The 14,635-nt window shown below is 46.4% G+C and overlaps 1 protein-coding gene across 1 annotated transcript in view; it reads left to right on the top strand.

The window, feature by feature from the left end:
• The window catches only part of PAK5 (p21 (RAC1) activated kinase 5), a 45,280-nt gene extending 31,908 nt beyond the window's left edge, over positions 1-13,372 (top strand). Inside the window, exons 4-9 of the mRNA XM_072858571.1 lie at positions 2,645-3,136; positions 4,901-5,034; positions 7,116-7,242; positions 10,197-10,322; positions 12,428-12,562; positions 13,217-13,372. Of these exons, the coding sequence (XP_072714672.1) occupies positions 2,645-3,136; positions 4,901-5,034; positions 7,116-7,242; positions 10,197-10,322; positions 12,428-12,562; positions 13,217-13,372 (1,170 nt within the window). The remainder of the gene's footprint in view (positions 1-2,644; positions 3,137-4,900; positions 5,035-7,115; positions 7,243-10,196; positions 10,323-12,427; positions 12,563-13,216) is intronic.
• The last annotated feature ends 1,263 nt before the right edge of the window (positions 13,373-14,635 follow it).

Raw genomic sequence — 14,635 nt, forward strand, 5'->3', positions numbered from 1 at the left:
ACCTACCCCTTACGAACAAGCAGGTGTTTCCACCGCATGCAATACAAAACAGGCATCGCAGTCATCAGAGTGGAAACTGAAATCAGTTTAAACATGGTGTTACGGCCACCTTTTAACAATGAAAAGACCAACTGCCGATGTGGCCGCGTGCAGATGCGGGTAATACTGCGAGCCGGTGAAGCGACCCAGCCAGCAGCAGCAGGGTATCGCCTTGCACCGCAGCGCCGTGATGGATGTCATGTCAGAGCTTCGGCTGCTCCTTTGACCTGATCTTGAATGAGTGCAGGACTGGTTTCTTCTTTCCTTTGTAGTATTTAAAGAATTTCCTTTCAGTAGGTAACTGCGTTCAGTAGCAGAAACAGAATTATTAGTGGAATAAAGTGTGTTCGATTTTGCTGCGATGTGAAGCACTGCGTCAGGACAAAGCCTCGGAGGAGAGGTTCAGATGATTTACTCATTATAGCTCCTGATTTTTTTGTAAGATTTCATGGAATTCAGGACGTGAATGGGTTTACATTGTGCTGCAATGCTAACCTCAAAAAGCTTTCAAAAATTCTTAGCAAGCACACCAAACCCCTGAATTTTCATTTTAAAATTTCACTGCGGAAGTTACTTTTGCCAATGTGTTAAGCTTAGGACATGCTCAGAAATATCAGGCATGGGTGAATCCTCAAATAATTCATTACTGTGGATTTATCCAGCTTGAATTTCTAGACAAGGCTTTCCCCATCTCAATAGTTAAAAGAAAATGGTGTATTTACAGCCAAAGCAATAATTTATGTGTCCCTATGTACACAGATATATAGGACAGGGCTAGATTGACTTCCCCTCCCTCCACCAAACCATCTGAGCACTTTTCTGTGTTAATTAGTTTGGCAGATGTAATGTCCTTCACGAAATTCATGGTGTCTCTGACCCCCTTCTATTTTATGGCTACCCCTGCCTGACAGAGTAAGTGAAATTATGGCTGTAATCATGTGGATGTTTTGCTTAAACAAAACCAGCATCCTAGGAGGTGGCTGCACAACGCTCTTACGTGCTCGCTGGGTGCTCCATATGGCTGGTAGCTGTCAGCATGCGAGTCTCAGATGGAAGCAGACTCCAGCCTCACGTTTCCAAGGGGAATCTCTGAGCAGCCCCTCTGGAGAGGCATCCCCTCTTCCCTGCTAAACCTCACGTGAAATGAAAAGACAGGCACGCCCGGCTCACGCATGAGGTAGGAAAGCACTGATATGATATTGCACTCGGAGGCTTTTCTCCCTGCACCGAGGCGAATCCAGCTAGAAACTCCTCCTCACTGTGCAGCAGCCTACAGTGATAAATTGATGCTGCGGCAGATTTTTTTCTTCTTCTTTTTTTTTTTTTTTTTTTTTGCAGTCTTAGCATAAAATGGTCAAATGATGTTCCACTGCAGAATTCAATTTCACAGTTCAGTTGGGTCCTTGATTACACTGCCAAATTCAGATTAATGTGCATTTAACTAACATGGATCAGGGACTCCTGGCCGGCAGCCAGCGGTAATAGTAGCAACCATGAGCTGTGTAGAGTTTGCTGCTCTGTCCACCCCTGTGCACCGCCACCGAAATTGATTGATTAAATGAACTCATTGCCATAATTATTTGTAATTGTGCTACATCATGAGCCTGTGTCGAACCACCCCCTGCCCCGACATGCTCCACACGTCGTCAGGAGTCACATATGTTGTATCGTAAACGTGGAGATGCTCTTTTCTGGGAGAAAAAAATTATTTCTGTTTTGGGTGAGGGTTTTTTGTCTTACATCCTTTTTTTTTTCTTTTAGTTTGGATAGAAGCAAACTATTATGTTTGCGAATGTGAAGTATTCATTTGCTTTCAGTGTAAGAAGCTTAGAAAAGCTTGGAAAGTAGAAAGAAAGGAACCTGCAAATGAACAAGGCCTCCCATCGGGATAATTTCCTCTGCAATTGTCTCTGATTTCAGATGAAAATTAGTGGTTTCCTGACACTGCAGTTAAGTAGTGTGTCACTCTGGAAAATGATTTAAGAAATCGTAAATTGAATTAGGCTCCTCATAATACTCATGTATGCAGTTACTCAAACAGCAGCTGGTAGTGGGGCAAGGCAGGAGATGACAGGGATTTTGGGGTACCACCACCTCCGCAAGAAGAGGTTGGGTCATCCCTGAATTGCTGGAGAAAAGCATAAGAAAAGACTAAAGGCTGAGAGTCAAAACCCGGGAACTGGTATTTGAAAGGAAAGACACAAACTGGAATTAGCCAAAGGGCTGCTGGTTGTGAAAGGGATGAATCCTTGGAGGAAATGGCCCAGAGAGCCTGCAGGGCACTGCAAATACAGAGCAAATACACTTTTTGGAGCGTACGCTTTCATTAAACAAAGATTATTGTATCTACAAACAGGTACCTGGACCTGAGGATGCACAAAAGATTTTGTGGTCTTCCCTGGCCTCAGCCAGGGTCACAGCAGCCCAATGGTCTAAAAATCTCTTTTCAGATACAGGGCAGCAGTGCCACGTTGAGAAGAATGCGGGAGCACGTTGTGCCGGCACCCGCTGAGGACCTCCGGGGGTGCCGAAAACGAACCGAGTGGATGGACAGCAAGAAAGCTGTCCGCTCATCTGCGTTCACTTGTCTGCTTTTGCGTTGCAGGTGGATTATGATCGAGCGCAGCTGGTCATTAGCCCACCTCTCTCTGGATCGGACACCTACCCCAGGGGCCCAGTAAAGCTACCTCAAAGTCAGAGCAAAGTCGGCTATTCAAGCAGCAGCTATCAGTACCCTCTGGTCTACCACAAAGCGTCCCACTATCACCAGCCATCTCTCCAGCCCAGCTCTCCCTATATTTCCACCGCCTCCTACCCCAGCTCGCCAAGTATCACGTCAAGTGCTTATCCTCCACCCAGCTGGGGATCCTCCTCAGACCAGCAGCCCTCCAGGGTGTCCCACGAACAGTTCAGAGCTGCCCTGCAGCTTGTGGTCAGCCCCGGTGACCCCCGGGAGTACTTGGACAACTTCATCAAGATCGGGGAGGGCTCCACGGGGATTGTCTGCATCGCCACAGAGAAGCACACAGGAAAGCAAGTCGCCGTGAAGAAGATGGATCTCAGGAAACAGCAGAGAAGGGAGCTGCTCTTTAATGAGGTACATTGCTTTGGGTGGTGTGATGAGTTTTGCAGGCGGTAGGTTCAACAGGAGATGTGGGCCAAATGGCAACCTCAAGAGCCAAATTAATATCTTTCTAAAAGAGGTAGTGAGTCCCACGCGCATCTATGCTGTATAAATATTGTACAACCAGACCAGTTTCAAATGAACTACATCTCCTCCTGGCTTTAAACCTATAATGGGTGGGAAGTCACAGTAAACAGCTAAGAAATCTATCAGCTGGTCCATGCAGCATGTCAGGTGCACGGACATAGCCTGGCTGCCTTTTTCTGACCATTTGCTGGTATAGTTTATTCTTCCGAGACAGAGGCTTCAAACTAACCAGACTATTCAAGAAGCACGTGCACCGTATTCTGGCATATACATGCTTTTTGTTTCCTCCCTCCTTCCTCTCCTAGCCATTAGCAGTCCCTTTGCTTTCTTGGTGGTTACTAAGAAAAAGCTGACAGTCTCTTTTTCATTGAACAATCTGTGTTAATTCCCACATCTGCTTTCCTGAGTGGTTGCAGAGCACACAACTGCTTATGGAAGATTGTTTTCACCGTGTACATTATTTTAAATTTAACAACACTGGTTTTCATTTGCCGTTTTTTCACCCTGTTATTTGGTGCTGAGAGTTCCTTCTGCAACTTGAAGTTTCTCCTTTTTTACTTCTTACTCCCTTAAAGAAGCTAGTGGTGCGTGTTCTCCGCTCCCTTTTCGAGACCACTTGTGAATATGCTGATCAACACCAAAAACACTGCAGGTCCCCTGGGAAACCTCTTGTGAGAAATAACCTTTTGATTCTATCATTTGTTTCCTGTATTTTAATTATGAGAAGATCTTCCCTCAGCACATAACAGACTGGTTTCTTTAAAATATTTTAAAACTTAACATTTTTTAATTAAAATATTAGTTTTTAACAAACTTCACACAGTTCTCCTTTGCACAGTCCATGACTGTACTGGGTGTTTTGGCTTTGTTTTGCCTCTGCTGGAAGACTGCACTGAATTGCGTTGTGGTAGCTCTAACCAAGCATCTCTTGAATGGTAACAGCTTGAAGCAGGTCTTACATGCTGTGCAGGACCAAGCTGCTTCCCTGACATGCTCCAGTCACTCGTGTCATCTGAAAATTTCTTTTCAGCAGTGCTGGAATTCCTCCGTCTATAACAAAGCCTTCCCTGGCTGTTGTTTTCTCTCCTGATCACCTTTCTGACGTCCCTCAGTGCCCTGTGGTCATGGTTGCTGCCTTGGCTGGGCTGCTGTTACTGTGGTCCCAATTCTGTACAGTCCCTTTTTGATGTGGGATTTGAGTCATCTTATGAATATCCCTTGTAGTACTACCGGCATTCTGTTAAAATTCTGTGCAAAGTACCATTTGATGCGTGATGAAGACTTTGATGGGTTGAGCGATTGATCAGGTCAAAAAAAAAAATCTCTGTGGTACTGAAAGCGACTGGCAATAAAAAAGCAATGAAATAAACAGTCCTGTTCCTGCAGTCTGAAAAAAACCCAGTTATCTGCCACTTATAATTTAGCAACTAAAGATTCTTCCTTCTTCCTAATGCATTTATGATGACTGTTATTTTTATGTAAATATATTGATTTTGTTTATGCGTTGGCATAAGGATTAGGGAGGGAGGATGTGATTCATAGCAGAATCTTTACTAAGCACAAAGAGAAAAGTACAGTGAAAAAGAAGGTCAAAACAAGTGTCAGATAATGCTTGTAGCAATTCACATACCATCTTTTTCTTCCTCACAGGTTGTAATCATGAGAGATTACCATCATGAAAACGTGGTTGACATGTACAACAGTTACCTTGTTGGCGATGAGCTGTGGGTTGTGATGGAGTTTCTGGAGGGCGGCGCTTTGACAGATATAGTGACTCACACGAGGTGGGTTGGGTGTGCTGCGCCGGCGACCAGCAGCATAAATCCTACAGTGTAGGCCAGGCGGGAGGGAGATGCCGCAGCTTTCCTTCGCGGATGCCTCCGGACCGTGCCCTCCGGACCTCACCTCCTGCTGAGGGAAGCTGGCTACCTGCTGGCTCTATATATGTATTTTTATGTGTATATTTATTGCTGTATATTTGTATTTACATACAAAATACATATATACAAACATAAAAATACATACATGCATACAATAGACATACATGGAAAATATATATACATAAATATATGTATGTATGTATGTGTATAGCTCTGTATGTGTGTGTGTGTATGTATATACATATACTTTTATATATATACACATACTTAGACACATACTGTAGCATGCTCACTTTACCAGCATAAAGAAGCGACTGCAGTCGCTGATTCCTGTCAGTACCAGCATTTTTTAAATAGAAGGGAAAGAAATACCTGAAAGGGCTTGCTGGTAGATGGGGATTTGCTAGCGCTTTAGGAAGTAATTTAGCAGCAACACGACTTTTATCCATTACTTCCTAAAATGGCAAAAAAAAATCTTCTTTTCCATGTTTGGTGATCTGTATTGTTGTTTTCGCCGTCATAACTACGTCAGTTGTAAGGGTGATTTTTCTCCATACTCATAACCCACGTAACCACGCTGTCAGAAATGTTAACTGCAAACTGAGCCTAAAACATAAAGGGAAAAGTATTTTTATATCGGAATATTTGTGCTTATGGTAGAGCTTGTTCCTGTATTTCAGTTAATACCGTACCTTTAAAGAAGGTGATGTGCCAGCACAAAAGCTGTAGTGTATGGAACCGCTCTTCCTCTTCTGAATGGAGACATTAGATTTTACAGCCCTCTTTACAGCTGCTCTTCACTCATCTTTTCCTGATAAGCAGGATACAATGAGATAGGAAAGAGGAATTCTTTATTTAATTTCTTCTTCTTGAATAAAAAAAATAAAAATTTCCACACCAAACCAGTGGGACAGTATTTAGGTGAGCAAGAAGAAAAGCAAGAAATAGTAAATTAGAAAATTTGTCTTCTCTCATAGTTTAGTGATGCTCTCAGATCCTACCAAAAGCAGAATTGTAACACAGGTATTTTGTTTTTTTCGTGTTGCCTTAGCTGATGTGCTGAAATAAATCACAATATTGCAAGTCGTTTGTTAACTACTGCTCCCCAAAACATTAAAAGCTCTATCTTAGATATTTCTGACAGGAGTTTAACGGCAAACAGATGTTCCCAGGACACCACTTCTTAAGATCTATCATCTATTTTTTTTACTCAAAATAGTCTTCCCTTAATCTTCTGGGTTTTTTTTTTTTACATTGCATGACCTTCCCTCGAAGATTTTGCTAAAATACTGCAAATGGCACACAAAGCAGAAATCTCCACGGGTATTTTTCTGCTCACATAGTAGAGGTGCTGGGGACATCCAGCGATGGGGCAGCAGTACTGGGGCGCACGACCCATCCCGGCCATCGCCATCGTGCTGTGTCAGACAGCTTCCTCCAGAATGGGGTTTTGCACACATGCACAGAAATGAGGACTCTTGCTGTTTATTTTTCTACTGAAATACCCTCAATATTTTTGTAGGAGGCATTAAAAGCAAAGAAGTGCTCTCGAAGAGCTAACCCAGGGCCTGATGTTTTGTCTGCACAATTAAGAGTGGTTTTTCTCATATTCATTCCATGCCTGCTTCCATCCCAGCAGTGATTTACCCTCCTTGGCAAGCAGTGAGTTTATTGTAAATAAGGCATTTCCGTTATTTCCCAGAGGGAAACAGGCTCATTGTAACAGGCTACATCACATAGTACACTCTGCTTTTTTGGTGCTGCAGGGAGACTTCTCCAGACCTCGTTGCAGAGTTGTCCCTCACCCCTCATCTCCCCTTTTTTGACAGAAATAGGACCAGAGTCGCCCCACAGAGCCGTTGCCTAAAAGACCTCCTGGCTGTCTGTACACCGGCGCGAAGGGGGACTTGTGCCTCTTCGCTCCAGCTCCCCTTTCCCGCTGTCTTCATAAACGCTCAGCTTGTTTTTCCACCTTGCTCTTTCAGGATGAACGAGGAGCAGATAGCAACCGTCTGCCTGTCCGTCCTGAGAGCCCTGTCTTACCTGCACAACCAAGGCGTCATCCACCGCGACATCAAAAGCGACTCCATCCTTCTCACAAGCGACGGGAGGGTGAGTGCCCAACGTTTCTCCTGCCATCCCTTGGGGCTGGCATGAAAATAGCTGTGCCCATTCAAAGTGATGCTAACTTAAAAAAAATAAGCCAAGCGTGTGAAACCAAGGGATATGACCTGTGAATAACTTGTTAGAGAGCTGAATCAGAAAGCACAGGCCTGGCCTGGCAGGTGATTGACATCTGTGCTGCATGCAGAGTCCCCGGGGGGATCAGAGCCGTCAAAAGGCAGTGGCAGAACAAACTGTGCCACATGGGTGATGGTTAGGTGACGAGAGACCTTCTTGTACGCTGTACCGCTCCTACTCCGATGCCTCTCAGAAATATTTCCTTTTTACTACATTTAGTTATCCTTTAGTTAGCAAGCTTCTATACATTTGCTCTGTTTTCCCAAGCTAGTTAGGAGGCTAACATCAATCTATACGAATAGGAAATACTCTGCATTACTGCTGAAACACTCCCCTGGTGGCGAGAGTAGCTTTTACTGTAGGTACACTTACAAGACGCTTGGTAATACTTATCCCACACTTCCATTTACTTGGATGGGATGCTGCTGTCAGTGAATTGGTCTGTCTTTGTGTTGTTAATGAGTGGGGAGAGAGGGAGCGAAAATGCTGCACGTGACCTGCGCGATAAGCAAAATAAAGTTTGCACGCAAAAAAAATACTACTTCAGCAGTGTTTGGTCCCAAAGAAATTGTTATTCCCTTGCGAGGAGAAAGGTGGGTTTGTGTTGTGGTATTTCTGGGCATACACAGCTGTAAAACTTGAAGCACCGAAACTTGGGGCACCCGAAGGCTTAGGTGGAGGGAGGCAAATCACTCTTAAATATAAGACCCTAATTTCTGCTTGAGTTAGGCACTACTTGGCATCTCACCTTGTGGCCCCACTGGGATAATTTGAGTAGAAACTAAGGGACTCGTGGCCAGTGAGTCCCATAAGCAGGGCTTTAAGGGTTGCTCCACTGGTGTTACACGCCTATCTAAAGCAAGATTTAACGGGTCGGACTGAGCCCAAAAGCACGTGGTTGGTCTGGAACCAAACCTAGATCTTCTCTTTCAAAAGGTAAAGCTCTTGGCCTCCCAGGCCTGGTCTGATTCCCTAATCAAAGGCTCACCTTTATAATTTGATTCCCAATTCACCAAGGGAGAGGGATTTTCTTCCTGCAGCGGTCACAGGCTGCTCCTGTTAATCCTGTCGGGGGAAGAAAATCCCATGTGTGTAGGAGTTTTTCAGTTGCGATCTCAACCCATGTTGCTGAAATAGCATCTGATCTGCTCTCGGGATCTGCATACAGTGCCTCATTATACTCATTACTCTAGTACTTATTATCTGCATTGCAGATTTCTTCGTGGCCGTGTTGTGCAATTATCTTTTTTTAGAAAATCGTCTTCTTTTATGTACTCGAATGAGCAATAGATATGCAAAACCTCTTGTGCTGCTACAAAAGAAGATTGGGCTCTGCTTCCAAAATATGCATTATTTCTTCCATTCTTCATCCTGTAGGCTGAAAAATGCATTTAGCTTGGAGAACTTGGCTATTATTGGCTTTGTTTTAGAAATACCAACAGTCATTTTGTAATTCTGTTAAAAATAATACCCTTAGTTTTAAAAAAAGTGATGTCTGCACTGAATCCGAAACAAAACAAATCAGTGCTGATAATAAAATGCTGGTCTACACAATGCAGGGATTTAGGCAACTTCCCACTTCAGTTGTCCTGAGGCTGTTTGGGCTCACTTCGTATCCCCAGGCGCCGAGTATGTGATCAGATACACGGTTTACGGAGCTCGGACGTGGGTCACCGGTGCACTGTGCGGTGTACAGCTGGGGGTGATGGGGGTTAGGCTAATGTCCAGGAAAACCCTTATGATAGCTTCTAGGCCTCCAAATAAAAATACTGGGGGGTGGGGGGGGAGGAACACTTTAGCCTTAAGGAACAAGCTGTTTCTGGAAGAGGGTGATGCCACCGGCACTCAGACCAGCTTGTTTTGGTTGGGGGTTGGAGGAGTTTTCACCTTGGCGTTGTACAGCAACGGGGTGGGGGGGCGATAATTTTCCATAATTTTTGTTGTTAAAAAAAACCTGGCATAAAAGTATGAGCAGGCACATGATGCAGCAAGAGCTGCTCTCCGGAGTGCTTGTGTATCCCATTATTTCTATTTCAGGTCACTGCCACAGCTACTCAAGGACAGTACCGTCTTTAATTCCCGAGTTCCCAAGCAAAGGGGGCAGGTCCCCTTAGCTCTTACAACCATTTTGGAAGAGTCCTGTACCGTTCCCTGCCTTCCCTAAATTAGCTCCCCTATTACATCAAGATGACCGTTTCTTTAGTGATAGTCCACAGTGGGAGGTCCTGGTCTTGAAAAATCATTGGCAGGTGTATTGCTTTCTGTGAGTGTTAGATCATGCGCTCTGTGGTCAAAGAAAATGGGTGAATGCCATTTGTTTCGTCTGTTTTCTGGCAAACTCACAGATTGTATACCTGATACAAAATAATAGGAGTGGTGTGTATCACTTGAAGTATGTCTATTATTGAATATCAGTATGCATACATAGACTACAGACATGGGGTTTATATACACGCACTAATAGATTCATTATAAAACAGGGTTACTTCAGAATTTTTTGCTTTCCTTCTATTTTTTAAATATTATAAGCCATTTATCACCTCCGCATCTTTTGCTGGTGGAGAGGCAATGAGCTGTGACAGGCAATCTTAGTAACGAGCACCACTGCCACTCTCTCCTACTTCTTTCCCTTCCCTTCATTTTAATGCGCCGCGCGTTCCCCAGGCTGTATTGCCATCTCCAGCCACGCTTCCCAAACTGTGCTGCTGTCCTGTCCCAGGCAGACGTTGCAGCTCCGTCCCTGTCCCCCAGGCTGCAGCTGGAGATGTGTGTCTCGGAGGAATTTGCCTTGTTATTCAAGAGGGGCTTTTTGCTTTACTTTTCAGATAAAATTGTCTGACTTTGGGTTCTGCGCGCAAGTGTCAAAGGAGGTCCCCCGGAGGAAGTCGCTAGTTGGGACGCCGTATTGGATGGCGCCAGAGGTGATATCCCGGCTGCCCTACGGCACCGAGGTGAGTACAGCAGGGCACCGCGTGCCCACGCAGACCCAGGGCGGCTGGTTTCCCTCTGCGTGGTGCCTTGGTCGACCCCACCGAGCCCTGTCAGAACCATGCAGTTCAAATGCATTTACGCAGATATGCTAAATAGCAGCAATTATGTTTGCCCTAGAGTGCTACATCGTGCCTTGTTTTAGAGTATTTCTCCAAGACAAAGTCGTCAAGTAACAACTCCATTTAGCACACTAAACAATGTAATGCCTTTACATATTTTAGCTTAGGGTGCTGTATTAAAGGAAACGGGCAACATTTTCACATCATGAAAGACCCTTTGATGATCTTTAATATCAAGCCTGCAAGCTGGAGCTGCAGTTACAGGTGTCTACACCTGCATATGCCAAGCCAGCAGCCAGATCACATGCCCGTACAGTATTTGCACAGACCTGCAGGCAGAGATCCAGCTAAAGCCTGAGATCCCCTTCCTCCGGAGGAGTGCCAGCAAAGGCACGGGCATGGTCCTGTAGGGTCCCAAACACAGGAGCCGGCTGGGTGGGTTGGATTGCCACCTTCTTCTGTAGCATTCGTCTCCACATCGGCTCATTCCTTGCAGTCATTGCTCTCATTAGTTGAGAGACAGGGGAAAAAAAGCATATCTGTGGGAACTATTTTAAGCACTGCCAAATGGTCTGAAAAAGGCGATTCACACGGTTTTATTGGAGCCCTTCAGATGAGCTCAGAAAGGTGGGGACCCGGCAGCTCTGCAGTGCCGTACCCCATCTGTTAGGAAGCTCTGAGTCACGGCACTTCTGCACTGCCAGCCTGGGAAGAGCAATCCCCTCTCCCGCGCTCAGACGTGACAGTGACTCACGCTTCCCCAGCCAGAGACACGGCTGCATTTTCTCCTCTGCGTGGTGAGGGGAGTCATCTTCTGCTTGATAGTGCCTGTAGTAACAGCTGCAGACAGCAAACCTGCGACACAAATATAGATATATATAGAGAGATATATTTACACACAGATACACACATATATATACATACATATATATATATATATACACACACACACACACACACAAAGAGGGTGGAATGAGCTGAGGCCTGAGACGGGAGACGCTGCATCTTCACATTGCACGGCAGGGACCGATCTGGCGCCGGCAGGAAGAATGCCCGCCCGAAAGCGAGAGCACCCTGCAGGCACTGATGTTCACCCAGGACGTGTGGCATTGTAGAAGACATTTCAGGGATAATAACATCAGCTATTATTAGCCCATTAATAACACTGAAGGGATTATAAAGCGGCTGAACTTACAGCTACATTAGGTTTCCCCACCAGAAGGGAAGGGAAAAAAAAAAAGAGGATTTAAGCTGAAGGATAGTGTTGGCAAAAGAACAAAAGCAGTACGCACTGGCCTTGGCTCTATTTGGGCTGGCAAATGACAGGAATTACAGTCATCAGTGGACTGGGATTCTGGAGCAGCTCTGCAGCTGGCCAGGACCAAAAAAAAAAAGGTGTGAGGTTGTTTTTTTTTAAGCTAGAGCTGAATCACTTTCCAAAGGGATGATATAATGTGTTACCTGTGCTCCCTGGAAACGGGCCCAGGTGTAGTAAGTGCTTGCGTTTGCCTTGGGGGCTCAAATATAGTCTTTAAGATTCAGGGGAAATAGAGTAACTGATTTCACAGTGGCTGAATTGTACTCTGCCCTCCCACTAGCTGCACCTCTCTGCAGCACTGCAGAGCCAGCCTGGGGTAAATATTCAGTGGGTGCAGATCGGTGCAGCTGAAATGCAGCGCAGCGGGGTGCAGCCAGCCTCTCAAACGAGCATGCCTTAGCAGTGCTTCCAGTGGGCATCACCTAAACCGGCTGCAGACCCGGGTTTGTAAGTCGTTTCTAATTTATTTCTTCAATGCACTTACTGCTCAGAAGAAAAAACTGTTGTTGGCTGGTTAAAAAAGAAGGATTTGTGGTGATGGCTCACCAGACTGTTGGCTTAGACTGGACGCAGACAGCAGGTACAACAGCACGAGCCAGCTCAGAGGTTTGCACAAGGCCAAGTGTTGAGCCCGTTAGCCCCCGCGCTGCACCACCAGCGGTGTTTACAAACGGACTGCGTGTTACAGGTGGATATCTGGTCCCTGGGCATCATGGTGATAGAGATGATAGACGGCGAACCTCCCTACTTCAACGAGCCGCCGCTGCAGGCCATGCGCCGTATCCGGGATAACCTCCCGCCCCGGGTGAAGGACATGCACAAGGTTAGACTTTCCATAGGTGATGAGGGTCTTGCACGTACAAACGTTTAATAAAACCATAGCCACACGCTGCCATGCCCAAAGGATAAATTGCATCTTTAAGGTACCACCTTGAGCAGCGGGTCCTACATAGGACTCGTGGGGAGGGTGCGAGGCCAAAGCCATCAGCAAACCGTAGCCTTTTTTTGTGCCCAGCCCTGGCTTTGCTTTTGCAGCGAGTGACGGCGAAGGGAGCTGGGCAGAGCCTCGTGCTCCCTGCGCTTCCCACCCTGGCCGAGGACCAGAGCAAGTCGGCACGTCAGCCCTGCTGCGGATGGGTTGGTACGTCCATGCCCAGTGCCGAAGCCTTTGGGTACCTCCCATTTTGGGTGTGCCTGTAGAAGTGCCTCTGCCTGAGCCCTCAGCATATGTTAATACTTTCCCCACCCACTGCATGCAAAGCTATGCAGTGTGTGCTGTTCTGCACCCCACTGTTACCCAGATACTTTCAACATTAATGGCACATAGAAGACGCACGGCCCTTCAGCTCAGCACATCTGTTGCCATAGGAGAGCTCAGTGTGTCCCTCGTCTTCCCGAGAAAAGCAGCGTGCACAGACGTAGCGTAGGCTGGAAACAGGCGTCTTTGTCCGCCCCTAACGCCAGTGTGATGTTGCAGGTCTCCTCGGTCCTCCGGGGCTTCTTGGACTCAATGCTGGTGCGGGAGCCCTCGCAGAGAGCCACAGCACCGGAACTGTTGAGACACCCGTTTCTCAAACTGGCTGGGCCCCCTTCTTGCATCGTGCCCCTCATGAGGCAGCACAGGCATCGCTGACGCTAGCGACTTTTCAGGAGGATGTCGGTGCAGAGTCTGGATAACGGCCGTGCAGGAATCCTGGCGGTTGTGTGGGAACCGCGGGCAGGGATGAGCGAAACCTTGCAGAGGAAAACCAGCCCCGCGGAAATAATGCAGTGTATAAAAACCCAAGGAGGTGCTCTCTGGGGCTGCGAGGGACCGGGGAGCGATCCTGGCCACCAGCTGGGTGGCCACGCTCCGCCGTGGACCGTCACTCCCCAGTGCTGTCGTCATCTCGGCCATCCAGGCAGAAGGCACCAAATGCAAACCAGGTTGGAAAGATAATTAGTAGAGGGTAGCACAACCAGAGTGAAACACCAGAATTTTACTGCGGGCTACGGCACTTCTATTTCAGAAGAACACTTTTCTGACAAAAAAAAGCACTTTTTATCTTGGTCATAGCAGCGCAATGTATTTTGCAACGAATTTGTAATTTTCTGTACAGTACGTTTTGATAATTTGCAGTACTTTGTCACGTAACTGTTGTGTTAGTTGAAGTAGTAAGTGTAACTTAGCAAGAATTTGAGAAGATAAAGTTTCCGACTTTTTTAACCCTTTTGAAATCAGAAAAAAAACCACAAACCCACCTTTAGGAAGTTAGAAGGTTTTGCAGGTTTTTCCGTCAGGGTGAGGAGACCGCGCGTCCTGCTGTCACGGCAGCCTGAAGAGCCAACGGTAACTGATGCTTGTGGGAGCGCTGGCAGCCTGGCTTTGGGCGCTGGCCCTCTCAGCACTACCGGTGACGCAGCGGCCGTCAGAGCTGCTGCTGCTGAATGTTAGCGGTCGTCAGGGTCTCCCTCATCTCCCTGTTTCTCCAGCGGTGGGAGCTAACGCATCCAGCGTACCTTTGCTCAAGGGTCGTCTTCTCACGCCGTGGCGGTCCCTTCGTTTTATGCCACCGCAAGGCCAGTTTTGTTAGCACTAAAATCTCCGTTATTTCTGTCACGCTCTGGAAGTGGAAAGGGACGGCAGGCGTCCGTCCGCCCGCCCAGCGGGTATCCTCCAGAGCTCAGCCAGACCGTTGTGATGCGTTACGAGATGTTTGCCATATAGACGAAGTCGTGCTGCTGTCTAGACCTTTTTGAATGTTGATGCAACAGTTGACTACTACGGTACAATTTTGTGTTACTTGTTGGATGACTTTGCATGTTAACTGTAGGCCTAAATAGATTTGCCTTTAAAATTTTTAGAAGTGCTTCATAATTATTTCAACGATAAATGAATTTTATTTATTAATGATTA

The sequence above is a fragment of the Ciconia boyciana genome, chromosome 3, assembly GCF_034638445.1.
Source record: "Ciconia boyciana chromosome 3, ASM3463844v1, whole genome shotgun sequence".
In the NCBI taxonomy this organism is placed as follows: Eukaryota; Metazoa; Chordata; class Aves; order Ciconiiformes; family Ciconiidae; genus Ciconia; species Ciconia boyciana.